Genomic DNA, 23,312 nt, shown 5'->3' on the forward strand with positions numbered 1-23,312 from the left:
TTTTATCTTAATTGCAGGTTCAAAGTTTCATATACATTTAAATATATTAAAAATGAAATTATTTTTTTCTAAACTAGATATTTTAAAATCCCATATAGTTACACATCTGTGAACATTTGTAACTGCTATGACTGAGAATAACTGTAGTATTAAGGTGCATCTCATGATTTTGCATCATAGCAATACAATATAGAAGCATAGGAGACTACCTGCATTTCCAAACTAAAACATTGCGTACACACAGTGACACAAATACACTATGGCACATGTGATTTTTTCAGACAAGTCTTCAAAAGGTATCACTACTAAAATCCCTCTGATGTTATATTGTATCCAACAATGTATACTGCATAAAAGATACTGAAGTGTTTTTCATATATACTCAACATGGGAGTAACATTGAATCTCCTTTTATTCTGGTTCCAGAAACAGAGTCAGGGGTTATAAAAATGTTTTTTTTAAATACTGCTGCAGGGAAGAGAGGAGAAGAGGAAACAAAGAGGAAATATGCAGGAAAAGAGGAATTAGGAATAAAGAAAATGAGAAGGAAGAAAATGGTAGGATGGGAAAGCAAGAAAGAACCAAGTAAATGTGAATAATGAGCTTTAGATTGTAACTTCCCATTCTGAAAATGTATTTGCCCTTTAGCAGCAAATACAGACCCAGTTCTTCTGGTCAGTTAGTTTATTACAAATTATAATCATTGATGGTTTAATTTTAAAATCAAGGAGTGTTATCTTAGATGCCCTGGATTATCCAAGATACCCACAAAAGATTGGCAGATATGACACAGGATAGCAGAGGATAGCAGATAGCAGAGGATTCTTGCACTTCTTGAGCTTTAAGCTCAAGACCTGTGTGGTCTAGCCTTGCCTGAGAATCCCAGGGCATGCTGAATTACACCAGAAACCTATGTTTAGGTGACTTAGTTGCACCCAAAATGCCTACAGAACTGTACATAATAAAAAAGTACACAAATAAAAAAAAATTATTCAGTTATATTCTTTCTGTTCTATGCATTCTAATCTAATTGCAGAAGTCAAACCAATCCTTTTATCTGCTATGAAGAATGGAAAGAATTGAAGAATATTATTCGCTAAGAATGCCCTCATGTGCTCCAGTAACGAGACATCTTTTGCGCACTCAATCTTAACATTTTAAGTATTTTAAGATAGCAGCAAGAAAACAGGATAAAGAAAATGTACGGGAGGGAGAAGAAACAAAAATGAAAATGAGAGTCTAGCAATTAATTTGAGAAACCAGAGAAGCAGCAGCACCAATGACAGGTTTACTCTAGAAAGGTTTTTATAACTGGTGTCTGGCAGCCAGCAACTGATAAATTGTCCCCAGCTGGTTTCCGTTCTGGCCATCCTACAGAAGGCCAAGGAAAAGGACCCAAACAGTGGGAGCATGATTTTGGAACCCCATGCTATTAGCAGCATCTGAGTCTTACAGCTTCCATCTCTCCCATTTCCCACATGGTATCTGCTGAGCATCAAGCTATAGCATTCTCTTCCTTGGCAGCAGAAACCTTCCCAGAAATGAGAAAAGGCCCGTTTTTCACAGTGAGACCAGACAGGGCTGCTGGCAGGGGGCATAGGAGGCTATCCATGTGCTGCCTACTCTCAGGTGACCATCATTTTGGCTACCCCATGCTTCTGAGGAGGAGATGAGGTTACTGAGCCTTCTCCTCACTGTGCAGGAATCTATACCTCTTGGATTCTGGTGGCAGGGATCCAGAGGCATCATCTTTACTGGTGATCATCTCAACTGGTAATACTACCCCTAAGACATGAGCTACCTGATCCAATCCAGCTAGATCATTGATAATATACAATTACATTCAACCCCTTTTGCTGCTTAAGATATGACCAGACTTTTACTTGTAGTCTACAGAGGTAATGATCTGCTGTCCATAACACCATCAGTACTAAAGAATAGTATCAGTAGCAGTACACTAAAATGCTTCATTTAATATTGATAGTGCTGGTTTTCCAGTTGGAATTAATGAAGTTAATTTTTAATCACTAAGCTTACTATATATGAAGTATTATACTGCATACCTCAAAATATGCTTTTGTTTCTGAAGAACTGTGGGCCTCTGCATGCCAAGCCTTCATGACAGCATTTAAATATAATTTATTAAAGATCTGTTGCAATCTCTTCACTGCCACTGAAAATATACATAATTATAACCAACTTGAGGACCACAAGTAAGTAGTATGTCATTTAAGTGCTTTAGATGAATGGCTATCAAAATACATTTCAACAAAATAGATAATCAATTCAAGTTCTGTAAGGAAATAAATAACAACCTTTTACAATAGATATAACTAAGACCATTGCAATAGGATTTCAAGATAGCTGGCAAGGGATAAACATGACATATTTTCAATGTGTCAGAGTTGTGTGTAAGCCATTACCGATCTACAGTTTGATCTGCCAAATTACCCAACAATTGCACAGAGCTTGGAGATGCCAGATGTATACAGACCTCAGTGAAATAAAATAGAATAACAAAACTTTAATAATGTTTCAGATGGCATAGAAGTCAAACACTGTAAGAATAAATTCAGCAAAGTCAAGTGCTAAGTGTTACACCAGTGTTAAATGTACAAAGAACAGTAAAGCAGGTTATGAAAGAGCACGTGTTCACTATGAATTAATGTAAGCATTTTTAAAAATTACTTCGAAGAAAAGTTTGGAAGGAATTGTGTAACTATGCCTTTTAGTTGTCTCCTCCTCCGCTTCTGTGAGTTTAAAATTAACAAAAGGTGCCTTGGCTAAAAGTAACATTTAGAAGAGAATATAAAAGAAAAAGAAGTCTCTGAAAACTGCTTAGGAGAGTGAGACAACAGCTTGAGCCTCTGGCTCTGTAAGAGGAATATTTGAATCACACATAACTGCCTGAGCTCAAACTCAAAGCTACAGGTAGTGGTTTTGGCCCATTCTTTACTTTTATGAAACTTCTGTCTGGGTGGACTCAGGTTAACAGTCTCTATGTTCACAGCTGCTGCTGTGTGGAGACATTTAAAAACCCCATACCCGCAGGATCCATGGAACATGAAGTCCCAGGGAGAAAGAACACAGTATTTTTTTTCTGTCTTCTTATTTTTTTAGTTTTATTTTGATCTTCACTCCTTCCCCACCTCTCATCATGCATTCCCTCTAACTGAAGCCAAGACTCCAACTCTGTGATCCCTTCTGTTTTATCCCTATCATTGCACTCTTCACCTCCCAGAAAAGCATCCCGATTCACTCCACCCTGTGCTTCTGACGTACGCTTCATTTCCCTTACACCTCCCAAGCCTCCTTTGCATCAGCGTCACTGCTCAATCTTTAGAGAAGAGCACCAGCACCATCCGTCCTAACAAAGAATAGAGGGAACTGCCTCTCATGGCATTCATGGCATCAAGTTACCACAGGTCAAACAATGAATGGTATCCTGCAAAAAGATAGTTGGATGAATTGTGGACCAAATATATTTAATGTATACAGCACAGTTTTCTTTTATACAACATATTTTTTGTCTCATGCACAGCAGCTATACAGACTTACATGTCTTTTTTTGCTTGTGAATGTGCACCCACACGCTCCACTTCTGTATAATAACTCTTACTATTTGCATGTTATAATGGTCTACAGCTAAAGCCACCTTCTGCTCTGCCTTCTTTCTTTTATTCTTTTTCAGCAGGTGATATTTTAACCATCCTCTGAAATGGAAATCAGAATGAGTAATTTAATGTGGATTCTGGCCTGAATGAAGGAGAATCTATAAAACTCTGCAATTTGCTGTAAATTACAAAGCAGTCAGACTCATCAATATAAACTTCTGAATAAAACTGATGTTTGTTATTTATATATAAAATATGCATTATATTTTTCAGTAGTAACCCACTCATTTTAATAAAATTTCTATTTGTTTGTAATATTCTACAGTAATGAGTAATAAAAGCTTGCTTGCTTCCACCATCATATTCTCCTGCCGCTGTCAGCTATACTTTAATATATAGATCTGTATTAAGAGATGACACTTGAGTGTTTATAGAAAATAATTTAAAAGTGCTAGATGCATTCATTTACTCAAATGCTACTTACATTTTCTTGGCAATACAAATAAAAATTAATGTAATAGAATATAAATTCCATTTATATCTTAACAATTCTAAACTTTGTTTAAAAAAATTCTCTTCTAAGCTAAGTAATAAGAAATAATAAGATTCAGAACAAAAAAAAGTATTTCAAATGAATCATATGTTACTGATATATTAAAATACTCTGTCTCTCTGCACCTGATTTGCTGGAAAGACTATGAATAAATGAGATTTTATGACTACTCTCATTTACCAAAATCTCCCTCATTTCAAATTAAAAAAAAAAAAAGTAATTTCATTTCATATAGTTGGGATCAATTATAAATGGAACATTCTACTGTTCCAGTCCAACTTCTGTGATAATTAAACCAAACTGTTAGCTCAGGCAATCATCATAATGCTGCTGTAAAGGAAAAAGGAATAATCTTCCATGTCCCTGGTGTATAAGACAAAAATTAAAAAAAGGAGGGGGGGGGTTCTTTTATAGCAAGGAAGGCTCAGCTATTAGGGAAATATTTCTAGTAGAAGGGATTATGCAGTACTGGAATGAAGTGCCTGCAGAGATTGTCATTATCTCCAACACCTGCGATTCTTAAGATGGCTGAAAACAGCCTAGGCAAGTGTTCACCAAGGCTAATCACAGTATAGCTTGAAAATCTCCACCTCCCTACCAATTCTGTGATTCTGTGATGCTTGGTAAGGATTTACACCAGTATTCCTGGCAGAGTTGTGCTTCCTATATAATCAGCATTGCATGCTTTTTAAAACAAAAAGTAGCCCAAACTTCTCTATTCTAAATGGAGAATCATTAAATTTTGATACACATGCCTACAACAAAGAAATTAGTGAACATGTTCGTTTATTGTGATTATATTTTCAAACACAGCCATGGAGTATCCCCACTTTTAAAAGGGGAAATTGGATTACATAAAGCATAAGTGACCTAATCACAAGCATAAGGGAAACCTAAGAAAAAGCAGAAGAGAATGCAGATCTCTTACTTTCAGAACCAAACACAAGTTATCCTTTTATTCCTGGGCATACTACCATATTACTAGTAAATAATGTTGATTAAAGTACAGAAATGTCAAAGGCCTTTGTTCAGCCTGGAACAGGCAGGAACTCAGAATTGACTATTTTTAACACAGAACAACACTGCTGAAGAAAAATCAAGGCAAAACAAAGTTTCTAACCTCTTCACATTGATCTATTAAAATGAAAACCTTTTCCTCCCCCAAACTATGGAACTACATAAATATTGCTTTGGTAAAATATTTTTTCCTAAGGTGTTCCTGAGGTATATGTAAAATGCATATACTTACCCAAAATACACCTTCATTAAGTTTCTGCTGTAAAAGCCCCATGCTTTGGCACATTCTTCAGTTACCTAAACAAATCATTTGTGACATTACCACACAAAACAGTGCTGTATTATGAATATTTAGAAATCAGACGAAAGGTTGAAATCTTGTATTATCCGTGTTGATTGGTCCAAATTAAGGTATCTATTCTAAAGAGATGAATGTTCAAGCATAATTTTCTGGTTTTTGCTACCAAATTACGCTTCTGGTTTTACACACAGAAGTTAAAGGAAAAACTAAATTAGCATATGTAACAGAAATAGTATGTGTGCTTGAGGGAAAGTTCAATAACTGAAATTCCATCCTTCATCCCGCATATCCACTCTTTTACTGATCAGCTGTATCCAGCAATTTAGCATATTAAACAAATACTTTAGTTACTCTTTGCAAAAATATTTTTATGATCCATTGCTATGTAAACTATTTACATTACTCTAATTCATTGGTATTTTAATAAACCTGTTTGAACTTCTACAAAACCAAAACTGTGCAAGACTATGAGCCAAGAATATCTCTGTAAAGTAAAATATGGTCCTTTGAAAATACAAATAGCAATTGGGCCTCAGGAAATACTGGGGATTATCTTATTTATTGCTCTTACTCCTAAGAAAATCTGTAAGAGGATTCGACTGCAACCTGTTTGCATATTTATACATATACTGTATAAATCGACCTTTCCACTTTCAGATTGATAGTATTTAAGTGGTTTGTAATAGAGGAAACAGCTGAAATGAAAATGCAGTAAACTCACAGTACAGATAGATTAAGACAAATTGAGTACAGTTATACAGAAATAATTAAGAGGAAAATCTGGTCACACTGCATGCCAACTTACTGAGTAAATTGCTGAGACCGCTTCCTTGCATGATCATACAGCACCTTTCTCCCTTGAATGTCATAAAATAACAGTTTTTCTTCACTGTAGGTGACTTTTTGGATCAGTAAAACCAAAATGTTCACCTCCTCATGCTTCATGTACAGTAATGCTGTAACTATTCATTGTTAGCATTTATAGCACTTTCCAAGATTTATTGATTCAAGTGTAATTTTAGCAACTGGCCTAAGTAAAACTAAATAATGCATAGAAAAAACTATGCTATTGAAACTAGGCTCATATTTATGTGGAACTCTCTTTAAATTATGATCAAATACTTGACTACTTGTTCCCTACTACATGCCTAGATGCTCACCTCTGATGGTATTAGGTTTTGGATACAAATCAGTGTCAATAGAAAGAAAAGCAAATTACCATATTCCTCACATTAGCTATAGAAGAGTAACATGAGAAAACTTAAAAACAGGGTATGAGTATTCTGTATTAGAAAACGTGTTCACAGCATAGAGTTATTGCAATTTTTCAATTATTTTTACCAGTTGTTCAACATCTAGTCCAAAAACAGTGTTCAGGTACGTTTCTGAAATCCTCTTAAATTTTGGGTGTAAAGATAGATCAGCACACATACACCTTTAAAAGAGAAGTACATTATATTAACCATATTAGTATCCCCAAAAGAAAATGCATCTTTTCTCTGTACCTACTAGATTAGTTACAGTTACAGTTTTGTAATGTTACTATTAAAAGATTATGATCTATGTCACTTTCATTACAAACACCTAGAGCAGCCATTTTTAAATGTTTACAAAATATAAAAATTAATTATTATATTAATATTATTGCTACTCATAGAGCTACATTGAAATACTCTGTACATCAGAGCTTGAAACATTCCATGCAATATCTACCTTGGACATTTCCTATCAGATTATACTATTTTGTTTCTCATCTTAATAATAACTGAACAGCCATTTCAAGCTGTCAGTAGCTGGAGCAATGTTTCCTGCTGTTGCAGATAGGCCATGCCAAGTCTAGGGAAGTAAACTTCTGTTTTCGTTACAGAAAAAGAAGACATATTGCAAGAGCCGAATAAATCAAAAATGACTGTGCTGCATTATAATTCCATGAAAAATATTGCAATAAAAAGTATTTACCAGAGGACCAAAATTAAAAGCAAAATCAAGTCAGTTTTCAACTTCTAGGAAACACATCATAAATAATTTAAAGTAAACAATAAAGTCAATCTATGAGCGCACGCAGAGTAACTGGGGGTCCAGACAACTCCAGAGATCTCTGCTTCAGTGGGCCCAAAGATTAAGGAATTATTATCCACCTCCTACTGAAACTTCAACCAGAAGTGACAACTGCACAGAACACAAAGGCAAGGTAAGTACCTCCCTGGCTAGCCCTTTGAAAGTACAGCCTCTTTGCATTGCAAAAGATGCCGATTTTCCCACATTAACCATTTGCCCATTATACTGCCTTCCCTCTTTTTTCCAATTCTCATTCTCTAAGGTTTTCTAGCTCCCATCTAAATAGATCAGCAGCATCTTCTGGCGTCAGTTTTGATTCAGTGATGAACACTGCAATTTTCTGACAATGGTGAGGCGTTTTACAGAAATCAGTATCTCAACTGAAGTCCCTCACTAAAAGGTTGCATTAGTGACAGCACACCTACTTAACGTGAACTCTAAAACGTTATATTGTAGAGACTTTACATGTAACACAGAACTGAACTCATACGGAACTAAGACTTTCCATCTCCTTCCTGTACAAAGCTCGCTCACTCCCCAGCAGTTCTGGCCTCCAGGCATTCTGAGTGGTATGAAATTTTGTTCATCTTTTTTCTTATTTGTTTACACTATAATCTTAGTAGAAGTTCTCAATATTTAAAGTTTTCTTGCAGCTTCATTAATCCTGATGATATCCTAAAACATCAGGCTTGATTACTGCACAACTGTGACAGCTACAAATGAAACTGCATTCTTGGATGAAGTCCAGCGAGTAAAAAAAGAGGGTATTCCATCTTCTCAGTGATTCATGTCAATGTAAATACTCTTATAGCTTGTTGCTCTTCCCTCTGCACCAACTGGAGCTTTCTTCCTGATATTCAAAACTTTCAATGGACCAGAATGTAGAAAACTCAAGGATGGCATATCTACACAACACAACTTATCTTGAAACACACCTGAACCATGAAATTACTTCATCATATGTGCAAATTAAAGCAAGAAGGGAAGTAACGTTGACAGGACCTGCACTAACAGTAATGAACATGCTCCCAAAAAGGTAAGAACATATTATTTTACAATATTCAAAACTAATTTAACACTTTGTGTCTTGTTTTCTGCACAGTAAGCTAAGAATACACACACATATTTTCTCTCCTTTGTCAGGTACAGACTAAATATAAATTAATCAAGGGCTTTTTTTCTAACAATGGTCTAAAAGCACCAACAAGTCTGAGAAAAAGCACTTGCTGTGAAACATATGTTTAAAAATTCAGATGGCATTTTTTAGCCTATAGCACATATTTCAGAGACTAAAACCTTCTCCCATTTAAGTCAATCACAGTATTTTATAAGATACCAGTGTAAAAAGAACGAAATCCTTAGTCTTTTTTAGCTCATGCTGTGATGACTTAACTTAAAAGGGTGAAAGAACACAGAGAGAAGAGTTAAAATGAGAAACACTACAATTAATGACTCAGTGTTTGAAGGCCACATCCCTGGTTCATATAGGTAAATATCCACGGTCAGCAATGAAGTTATAACAAAGTAACACTACCTCAGTTTTGATTACCACAAAAGCAAGGGTTTAGTACAGTAAGCAAACAAAGAGGAACATTAAGTAGAGGTTATATTCATTACATATTCTGTAGACAAAAAAACCCACAGATATCAAACGAAAAATATTTTCCATGTTCTAAAAGATATTGTCTTACTGTATTTGCAATATCATATGCCATTAATATTTGAAAAAAACACAGTATTAACATTTAACTTGCCACCTAAACAGGTGCTGTGCCATTAGCATGTTCTAAAAGTCCAAGTTCAATATTCTAAACCCCAGAGCACACACACGATCATTTCGTATGTACCATAAGACAGTATCTAATCCCTTTTCCATTATTTCTCTGAGCTTTTCTTCTAAAAACTTAAGTGGATCTTCTGGGCGCATACCAATTACAGCACAAAGCAGCACCTGCAAAAGAAACGGCAAATTAATGCCCTTGTGTTAACAGCAAAGTAACAGCAAAGTAACATCTAGATATGAAACTGTTAAAATAAACACAAGTTTACCCACATCTTTTAAAACTGTAAAACAGAGGCATCTCTTTTTATCACTTACCTTTCCTTTCATTCAAGTTTTAAAGGTAATATTGCATGTATCAGCGTATTTCACTTGCTAGACTTCAAAGCACTGGGTTTAGGATAGTAATAAAATATGTGGTATTTCTTTAACAATTCCTACTAAAAATTGCATTACTTTCAGTGTGCATTAAAGAAAGAATATATAGAATATTGGATCATTTTATTTATTTATAAACCAGAGTTTAAAACAAGATTAATCCTGTGAAGTAAGGAGTATGTTGAATGGGAAGCGTGGCCAGAAATTGATCTTATATCCAGTACCAAATGCAAAATGCAGTTTTAAGAAAGATTTACTTTTCAGGATTGCATTATCACACTATTTTGCATTATCTGTTAGTATTAATGCATAATAGCTGATGAACCATTTTTCCTCATTTGTCCTTTAGCTGTCTTTAGCTAAAGGACATAGATCATTTATTTCTGGATTGTAAGCTCGCATACAGTGAGAATATCCAAAGTATATTGATTTTTAAAAGTACACAGGCAAATCACAGTTTTTTAAGTGAATATTTAACGGAAACTATGAACTAGAAGTTTCTGTGTCAGGTAGAAATTTCAAAACCTGACTGTATATCTTTAACTAGACATTAATCTATATTACTGCAGAAGATTCTGTCCTGGGACACACTCTCTTTTTTGCATTTCCTTCTGTCTGTTACAAAGAAACTACCTTTGACTAGTTACCACAAAACCAGTACCTGAGTTTTTACATTTTCCTTCAGCGCTGGCACTTAGAGAAATGTTTTTCTTTGCCTCTGCCTACTTTTCACTACCGCCACTCTCTATGGTGCAGTTAGATGGTACACATCTTAATTTTGCCATTCAAAGTCTGCTCTGGCCTCTATAAACTCATCACCAAAATTCTGACCACCCAATCTCATCATTCACTTACGTTCAACTTCCCAACCCATGGCCTTTCAGCTATGTATTCACTGAGTAGAAATACTTTCTTTGTTTTCTAACATCCACATTGATTCTGACTTATTATCACTGTAATACAACTGGTTTATATAAATACAAAACTAAATTTTAAAACTAGGAAATACCTGAAGCAACTGCTACATGTTTGATGGATCAAGACAACACAACAATATAATGGTTTACTCACTGTACAAACTCAACTGATGCAATACTACTCTCAACACATGGCCTCTTGCTATTAATAAATTAATGTGGAGCATGTGCTTGAATTCTTTTCAGGAAGCACAGTGGGAGGTTAAGGGAAAAGAGGAAGTCTCTAAATCAAAACCATGCTATGGATATAGAGCAAAAGCCACGCACAACAATAGAGGCAGGAAAAGGTGCTCGGTCAAGTAGGGCCTCGCTCTGTAGTGGCAGGGAGCAGGGCAGGCAGGGAGAGGGAGCAGCCTGGGAACTTCAGCATGCTAGAGGGGCCTTCCATGTGCTGAGCAGAACACTGTAGAAACAGACTCAGAAAATAATGTAAACTGGAAGGAATGTTTAAAGGTTGTAGAACGGAAGCTGTGGATGCCCCATCATTGGAAGTGTTCAAAGTCAGGCTGGACAGGACGTTAAGCAACCTCATCTAGTGAGAGATGTCCCTGCCCATGGCAGGGGTAGGACTAGATGACATTTGAATGCTCCTTTCAAACCAGACCATTAAATGATTCCATGATTCTAATTTAAGATCAATATGAAAAGTCGATATAAAAGAAGAATTTTTATTTATGCACAGGCACAATGAAAGGCAACTGTCTCCAGTTCAGACACCCTGAATATTTAAAACACTAATCAACACACTGATTCCAACCTTAGCATCTCTTCAATCTTAACAAAAATGTGATTTGCAATGTATATCTTGATGGTTAACTATATTAAGAAAACATTATAAGTCCATCACTTATCATTACAATTCAAGAGATATAATAACATCCTAAACACTTTACAGGCAGTTAAATGGCTTTCATCACAAATTTTCCTGTGGACAGATGTCCCAAAGCCAATCCCAACGTTGGTCGGCTGCTCCCTCTGCTGGATTAAACTAGTACGTGTTTGCCATATGAATGCCATTTTTTATTATTTCAAGTTTTGTTTACCTTCTTTTCCCCTTTTTCAACCAAACACAAAGAACTTTTTCCCTTTGGATGTTCTGAAATCCTTCCAACGTTCTGAAATCCAAACTATCCAACCATATACTGGAAGAGCAAGGCTTCTGCTTAACCATCAAGAATTCTTTTATAAAATTTTAATAAGGGATAAACTGTAAGACTTGGTCTTGCAATCCCCATTCAGGTACTCTTCAGTGATGCTTAGGCCAGTACAAGTCTGGCTATTTCTATTAGGCTTCTCCAAGACTCTCAATAATCTGAAAGAGTCATCAACAATTCTTCTCAACTTGTAAGTTTTAGTTATTCATAAGCATTAAACAACTGAAAGTATACTTATATGTGAAATGAGTAACTAACTATCAAAAAGCATGTGGAATACTGGGGGAAATTAGAGACCACCACTCATCCCCCTAGATCGTCAATATTACAATATTAAGGATATTTTAGGAGAAAATGCAGCTGTGAGTTCCAGGATGGAATGCGGCTGATATGCACGGAATCTACCCTATGGTAGTTCCCCAGGAAACCTTGGCATATGCCAAGATAAACTGAACGGAGTGGAGCAGAGTGAAGACACCACAGCCAGGCTCTGATATGCTCCCTGCAGGTGCAGGAACTTGAAGGAACCATGTACCAATAAACCACACAGCAGCTGACAAAGGATTGTAAAGTGAGAGAATTTCATACCAATCATTAACAAAGTGTGTATGACGAGGGCCACTCAAGCTCCATAAGCCATATAGTCAAACTCCACAGGTATTTAGTCAAAGCTCCATGGGTATTTAGTTAACAAATTGAAACTTGTATTACTATCAAAAAGCCTGAACAGATACAAGGATCTCTTAAAGGATCAGGAGACCTGAGAAACAACAGTGATTTACAATGAGAACTGGTAGCCAGAGAAGCTTTGGCCTTGTGTAGGTGAACTAACTAAAACAGGACTGAGAAAAACAGGACCAAAAAACCCAGGACTAATGAACATCTAATCAGGAAAGACTATCCTTGAAGTCTGCTACATCCTGACAACACCTAGATATTCATCAAAACATGGTTTCACAAGTCAGCCTAGTGTTTGCAGGATTACAGACTTTTTATGGAGACTGTTTAAAAGTAAATCTCGATGGGAACTGAAAGTGAAAAATCAGACACAACTGAAATGCTCAGATGCTCAGAGTCACTATTGCTATGAAGGTATTTATAACTTTAGCTTGGAAATGTAAATATGAGCTATTTTTGAAGTGCAGAATCAAGAAATACATCTTATCTTTTGTTTTTCTGTGCTTAAAGAAACCAAAGAATGATCAAGAGATGGACTCAGAGGAGAGGTACTAGGTCTGCCTGCAGCGCTGCTCTGTAATTATTCTAATTGTCTCAAGACTTCTTTATTAATGTTCCCATGGAAATCCTGGCTGTAGCAGCCACTTGCAAACACAGTCTATTTTTAGTAGCTTAGAAGTTACTAAAAATTCTTTTTTAGTATTTGTGCATTGTGCCTTTATTTTAAGGAAACAGAAAAGCTGCAAGTTTTGAAGTAGGCAAAAGTGAATGTGATAAATGGGGGAAACTAAAGAAATACAGAGAATTGGGTCAGAATCCTAAAGGCAAACCCACCAACTCTGTTTTCCTTCCCCCCTCCTCACCCTACCCCATCCTTCACGCTGTGACAAACAGTTCTTTTCTCTAACATTTCATGGAAGTTTACTTATTCCCAGGCCAATAAACATCTAAGCCACCAATGTCTGAAATGTGGTCTGCTGCCATCGTTACTTTTGACAGGCCATTAAGAACTACAGATTGCACACAGAGTGCTCAGAAAGGAGGGAAGTATCCAGCTGAATTCTAGAGGTGCTTCCATAATTAAAACTGAAGAACTATGCAAATCTAGTAAAAGTACAAATGCAGTTCACTGTGTTTTTCATCTCCCCCTGTACACAGCACTGGTGAGGCTGCACCTCAAATCCTGTGTTCAGTTCTGGGCCCCTCACTACAAGAGAGACATTGAGGTGCTGGAGCGAGTCCAGAGAAGGGCAACGGAGCTGTTGAAGGGTCTGGAGAACAAGTCTGATGAGGAATGGCTGAGGGAACTGGGGATGTTTAGCCTGGAGAAAAGGAGGCTCGGGGGGACCTTATCACTCTCTACAGCTACCTGACAGGAGGTTGTAGTGAGGTGGGGGTCAGTCTCTTTTCCTGAGAAACAAGTGACAGGACAAGAGGAAATGGCCTCAAGCTGCACCAGGGGAGGTTTAGATTGGGTATTAGGAAAAGTTTCTTCACCAAAAGGGTTGTCAAGCATTGGAACTGGCTGCCCAGGGAAGTGGTTGAGTCATCATACCTGGAAGCGTTCAAAAAACATGTAGATGAGGCCCTTAGTGACATGGTTTAGTGGTGGACTTGGCAGTCCTGGGGTAAAGGCTGGACCTGATGATCTTAAAGGTCTTTTCCAACCTAGCTGATTCTACGATTTCGGTCATCATTTGAGTTTAATTATGGATTAAGAAGTGGAATTACCTTATTCTATCTTGTTTCTATCTTTCAAGTTTTCACAAACTGTCTGAAGCAAGCCATTAGCACAAGGAGCCGAACACAAACATGCCCCACGCCAGGGTGTAAAATACGCTGACCAAGGCTGAGGGACCCAACGAGCCGCCCCTACGGCGCTGCTGAGGGATCAGAGGGATCCTTGGGCGGAGAGAGGGAGGGCTCCATCCCACCAATGGTACCGGAGGAGCCTGTGGTCCCACCGGCTCCAGTGGGGACGAGGCTGCTGACTTCCAGAATGACCTCCGGCCGGGCAGTGGGGCGCCAGGCGCGGCTGAGAGGACCGCCTGCCCCTCACAGGGGCTGCCACGGCGTTCCGGACAGCACCGCCCGCAGACAGCGGGGCGCGGGCCGGGGGTCCCGGCGGGCACGGGGGTGGCCACTTGCCGCTACTCGCTGTAGCGGGGGCCGCGGTGTGTCAGCCGCCCGCCGTTACCTCGTACACGTCGAGGAGGTCGTGGCGGCTGAAGTAAGCTCGGAGCTCCGGGCTCGCCGTCCTGAGGGAATCCATGGCGCGCTGGGCACAGCGGCGCCGGTTGCGTAGCAACGGGGCCGCGGCCGGGAGCTGCCCGCGCCGAGGCGCCCTGCGGCCTCTTCCGCCGCCGGCGGGCACGGAGCGGCGGAGGGGCTTTGGGGCACTGGGGGAGCATCTGCCCGCTACTGCTTGAGTGGCGCCAGGATCCCGGTGCTGTGTGTCCCGCCAGCCTGGCTTGGAGCCGAGCTAAGCGCTGCCGGCGCTTGCTGCTGCCGCCGCCGGTGTGCGCCGAGGACACCCCGCATGACTGCAGGTGCGGGGTGTCCGAACGGGCAGCGGCTGAGAAAGCGTGCCCTGGAGCTCGGGTTTAAAGAGCACTAGCGGGGTGGGGATTTGCCAGCAGGTTCGTGTAACCCCGAGGCGAGCGTTTCCAGCCGGTGTGTTTTTAATACACTGCTGTATTTTGTTAAAACGCTGTATCTTATTAGGGAGCAGCTTGTGTGTGGTCTAATTAATGTATTTATAAATGGCTTAGTAGCCATGAACCAGCGCGTGTTCATTCTCCTCCCAATGATCCACACCAGAGCCGCCGGCCCAGCGAGCCGAGCCGGGCTTGGCAGAGCCGCGGCTGCGGGGGGCGGGAGCCGGCGCTGAGCCGCGCCGGATGGGGCGGAGGCTTCCGCGGGAGGGCAGCGGGGCGGTGGGAATGGGGGAGCCGCGGGGCGTGGCGGCGGTGGCGGCGAGAGCGGCGGCTATCGTGCTCGGGGCGGGCGCCTGCTACTGCCTGTGGCGGCTGGCGGCGGGTGGCCGGCGGGGGCCGCGGGGCCCGCCGCCAGGTGAGGGGCGGCGAGGGGCGGGCGGGGCGGCGGGCCCTGGTGTGACCATGGGCGCGGAGGAGGCCCCACGCAGCCGTGGCGGGGCCTGAGCCCGGGTCCGACCCTCGCCGGGGCCCTGCCCGCGCCTCAGGGGGCTCGGAGGCGGCCCTGGGCGCTGTGTGAGGGGCACCGCGGCGCTGCTGACCGGCCCTCCCACAGGAGCAGCCGGGCGGCGTTTGTAAAGCCTCTAGAGCGTGTTGTCTTGTTAGAAAAGCCTCATTTATATCTTTAAAGTCTCCTAAAGCGTACGTCCAGTCAGTGTATTTACTTAATGGGCTGATGTGCTGTTCTGTTATTAAAGTTGTTTGTGTTCCCCCTGTAATCCAAAGCAAAACAAAGTGTTTAGATGAGGATGAAAAATGATTTTGTTTTTCCAGCTAGCTTTTGGATTACCATAATTACCTTTGACCTTCCCCCTCCCCCTAGAATTACTGCAGTGTTTGCCTGCTGAGATGGTGGCAGCATGTACATGGAATTATAAAGGACTGGTTAGCTTCTCCAAAGTCACCTCAAGTCAACTATGACTAGTCCTCTAGTCACAGCTCGGGTCTGCAGGCTGTTCAGCTAGCTAAGTAGATCTGCCTCCAACCTGGCTGAAAATGGTCTTTGATGGCACTTGTGTCACCCTTTTATCAAAGCCAGGGACTCCATAACATCATCCTGACTCAGAAACTGTCTTCTTGAGTTGGCAGAGTAATGCCATGATGGGCAGCGTTCTTAGCATTGTGGCTCTTCCTTTGTCAAAAGGACCTCAGGGTGCTTACAAAACATCGTTGTTATCATTTCTGGAAGTAGCAGTCTGCAAGTCAGAAGTTTTGTTCTCATGCAGTGTCCAGGCAGATTTCCACATTGCAGTTCAAGGAACACAAGTTGAAAAAGTAAAGTTTGGTGAATATTCCTGATAATTTGGAAAGGGAGGTTTGCTGTCGATTAACCAATGAGTGATGTCATTAAAGCTCTTATTACATATTGGTTTTATTTTCTACTTTGAAAAGAGGTAGTCAGAGGACTTGGGGAAAAGGGCAGAAGTCTCACTGCTGTAAAACAGTCTTTTTGCCATGATACGAAAGTTGGGTACAATCAAACTTAGAACAGCGTGTCCTGCATCTGAGAGCTAAACCTCAGCATTGTAAAAAACATTAAGTGGTAACAAAGTGAAATGTCCCAAACTTGGTATCAAGTATTTCATTTTTAAATGCCAACAGACAACAGTCCTCCAGTGTCAACCCATACCATGGATGCAGATGCTCTACAGAAACTTATTTATTTGCTGCAGGCCACAGATGATCCATTAATTCAAGAGCAAGCTTTAATCACTCTCGGCAACAGTGCTGCCTTCTCTGTAAATCAAGTAAGTATTGTTCTGCAGAAAACAACAACATTTCAATACCCGTCAGCATGGAAGATGAGAGGTGCTGTTTTGCTGAAGAGGGACATGGGACGGAGAGCTAGTATAGCTTGTGTTCTAAAATCCATTTTATGTCTATGCCTCAATTTTTGCTCGCCCAAATAATAGAATTTACTAGCTCCACAGAATTTATCTAAGCTTAATGTTTGTACATCTTAAAGTCTGTACAGAGTTCTGTATTTTAAAAGTGCTGAAAATATGTTTTTTGTTGCTTACAGTTAATGAAAGGGTTGAATTGGAGAAGGGTTAAATACTGTTATGATTAGATCTGAAATTTACTGAGATAATTTAAACAATTTTTTTATCCTTACAAAGTTGTATGCCATCTGCATCTTAGCAACTTTCCAGCTATCCAGGTCTTTTCAAAGCGGAAAAGCTTTAAGCTGGATGCAGATTTTCATGCCTTTGCAAAGGGCTAACCTCCAGGACAGGCCCACCTTTCCTCTCTTCTTCCCCCCATTTCGTATGGTGCTTACAAGAGCTGTCTGTTCTGGCTTCTCACAACTTTTCTTAATATAAATCCCTCAGAATGTAACTGAATCCCAAGACACATTGGCCATTTTTCATTTTCTTGAAATCAGTTTTTTGCAGTGATGGTTTGAGTCTAAATGAGAAAGATTTTTTTAAAGATAAAGTGTAATGGAAAAGGTAAAGTTTTAGATCTTCTACCATAATAATATAAAGCTGCATCGTGAAATTCTGTTCAGTCAGGACTTGTAGGTAATGTGACCTGGCTCAGCTGTTCTATAAAGTCATGAAGCAGTAATTACCTTGGGTTTTTTATAATCTAAAGTGCTTTAAGCATGCTTTTCAGGCCAGGTTTTAAACAGAAGGGTGGTGTGCCACTGTCCTATAACGTCAAATAATACTTTGGCCCTAAGCAGGACTATTCTTAGGGGAAGCAGTAAAGCAATATCTGCTAACACTCTATCTCTTTAAACAAAGTAATCTGTTCTGGAAGTCTTCATTCACCCATTCCATTGTGTTAAAAGGGAAACTTTGAGAAAAGCCTTCAGCATTAAATCTAAGTTTTTAAAAATGTTATTAAATATCTGTTTTGCATTACAGGACATAATCCGGAATTTGGATGGCCTTTCTGTTATTGGAGGGATGCTCTCAAGTTGCGTTCCCAAAGTTAAAGAAAAAGCACTGAATGCACTTAATAATTTGAGTATGAATATTAAAAATCAGGAAGAGATAGAGGTAAGTTTCTTAAAGGGAAAAATCAAAGTAATCAAGACACAGCAGACAGTGCAGGGCTTTCAGCCTATTTGTTAAATACAAACCAGGATGCCAAAATGTTTTGACATCAGACATAGGAGCCAGCAGATCTGGATGATCTTTGTGTCTCAAGACCCAAAGCATAACTTAAAAGTCCACGGCATCACTGGCGCTTTCTTTCTTTAAAAGACAACTAGGAAACTAAGCAGTTTGTGTCCAGCTTTCACCAAACACTTTGAAACGGAGGTTGTGCTGCTAAGTTTATAGTAAAATTATGTGAGGCATGATGTTTTCCAAACATACCTAGAACATCAGGAGTGGTTGTTTAACAGGATGCACTGCAGACTGAACTCAGCGTGACTCCTTAGGCAAGGCAGAAGAAAGCAGTAATTGATCCTCTGGGTTTGTATGAGACCACTTTTTTAGGGTGATACTTTCATCTTAAAAGAATAGTATGTAAAAACTGTGAGTCCCGCTGGTAAATATAGTGGATGCCATGGACGTGAAAGGACCAACTCTCAGAAGGCATCCACTTTACCTGTTATCAGATTAAGCAGTAAACCAGTAAATGTCCAAGCAGTGAGCTGATGCAGATTTGAAGATTTTTCCTAGTTTTCTGATGAGCTTGATAAAAAGGCAGTTTGACTTCATGGTAGTTTGCAGCATCTTTAGCACGGAGCAACTTTTTTTCAAGTAGTGCTTGCCAACAGCAAATATTAATATAGGCATGTAGGAAGAAAGCAACTCCTTTGGTAAAGGCAAAGTAATTTATTCTTTTCTTACTTAGGACCCCAGCTTTGTTGTATACTGACATCCAGAAGAAAATCTGGTAAATAATACTTGTTAATGTCAGTTGTCATCACTGTTCCTGTGGAGGAACGCTCCAGTAAATGGGCCATGTGGTTGGAAGAAAGAATTTCATTCAAAGACTTGTCCTTAACTTGTTCTTGACATTTAAGAAGATGTTAGCTGCTGTAAGTGATTATTGTAAATAACTCCTCAAAGCAGTTGTGCCACCTCTGAGGTGGAGCCAAAGCAATTTGGGTTTTCAGAGCACTTGATGCTTCAGGAAGGTTAGCAAGCATAACTGTGACACCTGCTTCTGTCATGGCAATAGAATGTTTGAATGTATTCAAAACAAAGCAACCAAGTACTTGTTTCCAAGAACCTCAATCAGGTTATGTATTCAGCCAGCAGTGTTCAAGAGGTGTTTACACTACTGTAGCTAGGCCACTGCTTGTATAAAAAGATGACTTCTCTTTTTCCCCAGGTATATATTACACAAGTGTGTGAGAACGTTGAGTCAGCTGCCCTGAACTCTGACCTGCAGCTAGCTGGACTCCGATTGTTGACAAATATGTCTGTTACCAGCGACTACCACCATCAGATGATAAACTCAATTCCGTGCTTGCTTCGTTTGCTTTCGGAAGGAACTGAAAGGACACAGGTGCTGTTACAAACCATTTGTGAAGCTGCTTTGCTTGCCTCCGGTTTACTTGTTTTGTAAAATGGTTTAGACTCTGCTTAGAGAATCAAATACTTGTTAATGATAGCAGATAGTGCATAAAACCTATCAAATATGGATCTGCGTTGCTTTCTCAGTGTAAATACAGAAAGAGGGGAGGAAGGGAATCTCGATAGGTTCTTGATAGATGTCTTGATAGATAGATAGTAGAAGCATTGGGCTAGAGGTCTACCACAGCAGTGCTGCGTGCACTGCTCTTCCTGTGCCTTTGCTATAGCAACTCCAGAATTCTCTCCTGCTCGCTAAACATTGCCTGCCTCACAGAGCAAGAAGAATCTATGTGTGAAAGGCTTCACTGATGTATCAGTCTCTCTAGGGAAACAGGCCAAGCAGCAGTAACCTAAGTTACGGATTTCTGTTCTTTTATGCTTACTGCACCTCTTGCAACCTCAGTGACTGCAGAGGGAAATTGTGCTTATATGTGAACTACTGTAATATTGAAAGAAAAGCTTCAAAGAGGGACCAAATTTAGTGTTTATTCAAGATCATAGAATCATAGAATGGTTCAGGTTGGAAGGGACCTTAAAGATCATCCAGTTCCAACCCCCCTGTCATGTGCAGGGACACCTTCCACTAGAGCAGGTTGCTCCAAGCCCCGTCCAACCTGGCCTTGAGCACTGCCAGGGATGGGGCAGCCACAGCTTCTCTGGGCACCCTGTGCCAGCGCCTCACCACCCTCATAGTGAAGAATTTCTTCCTAATATCTAATCTAAATCTACCCTCTGTCAGTTTAAAGCCATTCCCCCTTGTTCTATTACTACATGCCCTTGTAAAAAGTCCCTCTCCAGATTTCTTGTAGGACCCTTTAGGGACCTACAAGACCGGGAGACTGTTACAAGGTCTCCCTGGAGCCTTCTCTTCTCCAGGCTGAACAAACCCAGCTCTCTCAGCCTGCCTTCACAGTACCATCAATATCAGCATACTCAGTTGCTTTATCAGATCAAAACCAGTTTTCCAAAATGCAAATTCCCACTAAACGTAGCAGAGCTATTTTACTTAAGTACAGTAAGTAGCACTTGACCTTTTCCTAGAGTTTAGTTAAAAGATTAGTGTTGCAAGGTCCGAGAAAGTACAAAGAAGTATTTGTATACGCTTCTGATCATGTTTTAAGTAAAATACTTCACCATCCTCTGTATATTTAAAAAATACTCTGTATTTTGCCTGTTGTGAGTTCTTTATAGATCTCAGCTTGTTCTGATCTTTAGGTCAAACCGAATTTGCTTCTAAGTGTCTATACTTCATACTAGTTACTCCATAAGCTCTATTTGACTGAAGTCACAACTCAAGATGTTAGTTGGCCCATTCTACCTTTTCCTCTCCAAGTCAACACTGACATTATTGATGCCGATTACTGCTGTACTCACTGGTTTTGGAGCTTGCAATAAACTTGTGTGTTCCTCATTTCAGATTCAAGTTTTGAAAGTACTTGTGAACTTATCTGCAAACCCAGCCATGACAAGACATCTTCTCAGAGGCCAAGTAAGGTTCTTGCTCTTTCACTGTATTTTTAGCATTTCTACATGTGTATGCGTGTAGGTGTGTGCATGCATTAGAAGAATTTTAATGTATTAGAAATACATATACAACTCCAGGGTAAAATCCTTGGCAGTACTAGGTTGAGATGAATAGCTCAAAGTGTGTGTTCTCTCACAGGGTAGCTTTCTTCCAGAGCATAGTGTAACAACACAGATACTGCATGTGGGGAGGGAGAGTCACAGGGCCTGTGCACATGGGGACAGTTGGTCCTACCTCCTGTGTACCATCCAGATAATCAGTGACAACTTGCAGAAGCCTGTTCTCATCTTCCCTTTCCACCAAAGGGGTAGTACCTGAACTTTCATATGCAAAGTACCCAAAGCCTCATTTCCAGACGTGCAGTCAGCATGTAGGTTGAAGACTGGGTACGAACATCAAATACACTCAGTACTGTAACTGAGCCTTCTCAGCAGCTGTTTCTATGGCTAACACACTGTACTTAAGGTAACCAAATTCCACTGAAATCCCCACTCTTTTAGTCAAATGCAGCTATAAAATTCTTGTCTCTGAGCACTATAAGTGAACTTTCCCTGTGCGTTGATTTAGGTCTTTGTGCAGAACTTATCTGACATTTACTATTACTTGCCTTGGCACACAAGTTTATATTTCAGTCATACCCTTTCCTCACACCAAAACAAAGAGTCAGGGAGCTGGAATGATGCTGCATCCTCATCCTCAAAGTAAGTTCCTTAAAACGTGCAGTGGCTTTTATTTTCGAGCTATCTGCTGTGGGCAAAGCTAGTCTAGATACTACTGGCTTCTAGTTATTAAAACAAGATTAGGGTAGCTAAATACTCAGTTTTGTCAAAAGTGTATCCTTTTCTCATTTATCAGATGTGCTAACAAAAACATTCAGGGCAGTGCAGAGGGCAAAAGCAACATCATTGAGGGGGAAAGCAGACCTCTTCCAAATGGGAATTTTCCAGACAGCCGCGTTGTGGAGATGGAACGTACAAAGCATTTATTAGCCTGTGATGCACGAGCCGGTCCTTTCACAGAGGAAATGTGCATGCTGGGCAAGTTTCTGGCGTTGTTGTCACAGCATATGGAGTTCTGGTAGTTCACAGGGTTTCTGGTTTAGGTGCAGATTTAGTTTCATGGTTTTAAGTTAGATTTAGTTACATGTACTTACTGCTGGTGATTAAGTATGGATTATCTCTTGTGTATCCTAGGTGCAAACACTGCTGTTACTTTTTGACAACTGTACAAACAGAGATATTCTGCTTAGAGCCCTGGTGTTTGCAGCAAACTTGAAACAGAATGTGAACAACAAAGATGGCACCATGGACCAGTACAGTGAAAGTTCAATTTTCTTTACACTCTGTGGGGACTCTACTGCATTTGCTCAGAAACTGGCATCTTTGTTGCATCACCCTGATGCAGAAGTGAAAGAGCAAGTTGTGAGAATATTAACACAGTAGTGATTCCTTTTCTAAAGGAACAGACTGACCTGATGAGAATATCTCACCTTAGGAATGCAGGCTAAACAACCCCCAAAATACTAAATACTACCATATTAGGCACATACTACCATACTAGGCACAAATCAGTTACTACAAAACAGAATGCAATGTATTTAATAGAGCATAACATTATTTTTTTAATGAACAAGATAACAAGACAAAAGCAATAGCTTAACAGTGAGAAACCACTGGACAGCTGGTACATGTACCCAACGGGGAGGAATAGTTTAAAACATGAACTTCCAGATGTACAGTGAACATTTGAAATGGAGAAGTGAATTAAAATGTTCTCAGCATCATAAAGAATTTTTGTTACCATATTTGCAGCTGTTGAATAAATACCTCTATGGAATGATGCATTGAAGGTTCAGCAATTAGATATTAGGCATTTATTAATCTGATATCTACTAAATGGGGGCAGGCAAATCTTAGAAAATAGTAAAGAAACCCAATACCAAACTAGCATCAGCTTCCTACAAAACTAGTATTTGCAATGCAAACTGCCTATTGAAGTTCCCCAACCTGTGTTTTTCCCCCT

The 23,312-nt window shown here is 39.9% G+C and overlaps 2 protein-coding genes across 3 annotated transcripts in view; one reads left to right on the forward strand and one right to left on the reverse strand.

Annotated features, from left to right (window-relative positions):
* The window catches only part of FBXL13 (F-box and leucine rich repeat protein 13), an 82,933-nt gene extending 68,134 nt beyond the window's left edge, over positions 1–14,799 (reverse strand). Inside the window, exons 1-6 of the mRNA XM_030480962.1 lie at positions 14,708–14,799; positions 9,391–9,494; positions 6,827–6,920; positions 5,417–5,481; positions 3,559–3,713; positions 2,064–2,173 (exon numbers count right to left, since the gene is read on the reverse strand). Of these exons, the coding sequence (XP_030336822.1) occupies positions 2,064–2,173; positions 3,559–3,713; positions 5,417–5,481; positions 6,827–6,920; positions 9,391–9,494; positions 14,708–14,782 (603 nt within the window). The 5' untranslated portion in view covers positions 14,783–14,799. The remainder of the gene's footprint in view (positions 1–2,063; positions 2,174–3,558; positions 3,714–5,416; positions 5,482–6,826; positions 6,921–9,390; positions 9,495–14,707) is intronic.
* Positions 14,800–14,871: 72 nt separating this feature from the next.
* Positions 14,872–23,148, forward strand: ARMC10 (armadillo repeat containing 10). 2 transcript variants are annotated; one of them, XM_030480961.2, is made up of 6 exons: positions 14,872–15,059; positions 16,827–16,972; positions 18,098–18,232; positions 19,521–19,697; positions 21,183–21,254; positions 22,484–23,126. In XM_030480961.2, the coding sequence occupies exons 1-6, from the start codon at positions 15,050–15,052 to the stop codon at positions 22,730–22,732; spliced, it is 789 nt and encodes a 262-aa protein (XP_030336821.1). In that variant the 5' UTR covers positions 14,872–15,049; the 3' UTR covers positions 22,733–23,126. The 2 variants fall into 2 exon arrangements, with proteins under 2 accessions (XP_030336821.1, XP_030336820.1); XM_030480960.1 differs by lacking the exon at positions 14,872–15,059 and adding an exon at positions 15,408–15,582 and having other exon boundaries at positions 22,484–23,148.
* The last annotated feature ends 164 nt before the right edge of the window (positions 23,149–23,312 follow it).

Source organism: Strigops habroptila, chromosome 3 (assembly GCF_004027225.2).
Source record: "Strigops habroptila isolate Jane chromosome 3, bStrHab1.2.pri, whole genome shotgun sequence".
NCBI classification, from domain to species: domain Eukaryota; kingdom Metazoa; phylum Chordata; class Aves; order Psittaciformes; family Psittacidae; genus Strigops; species Strigops habroptila.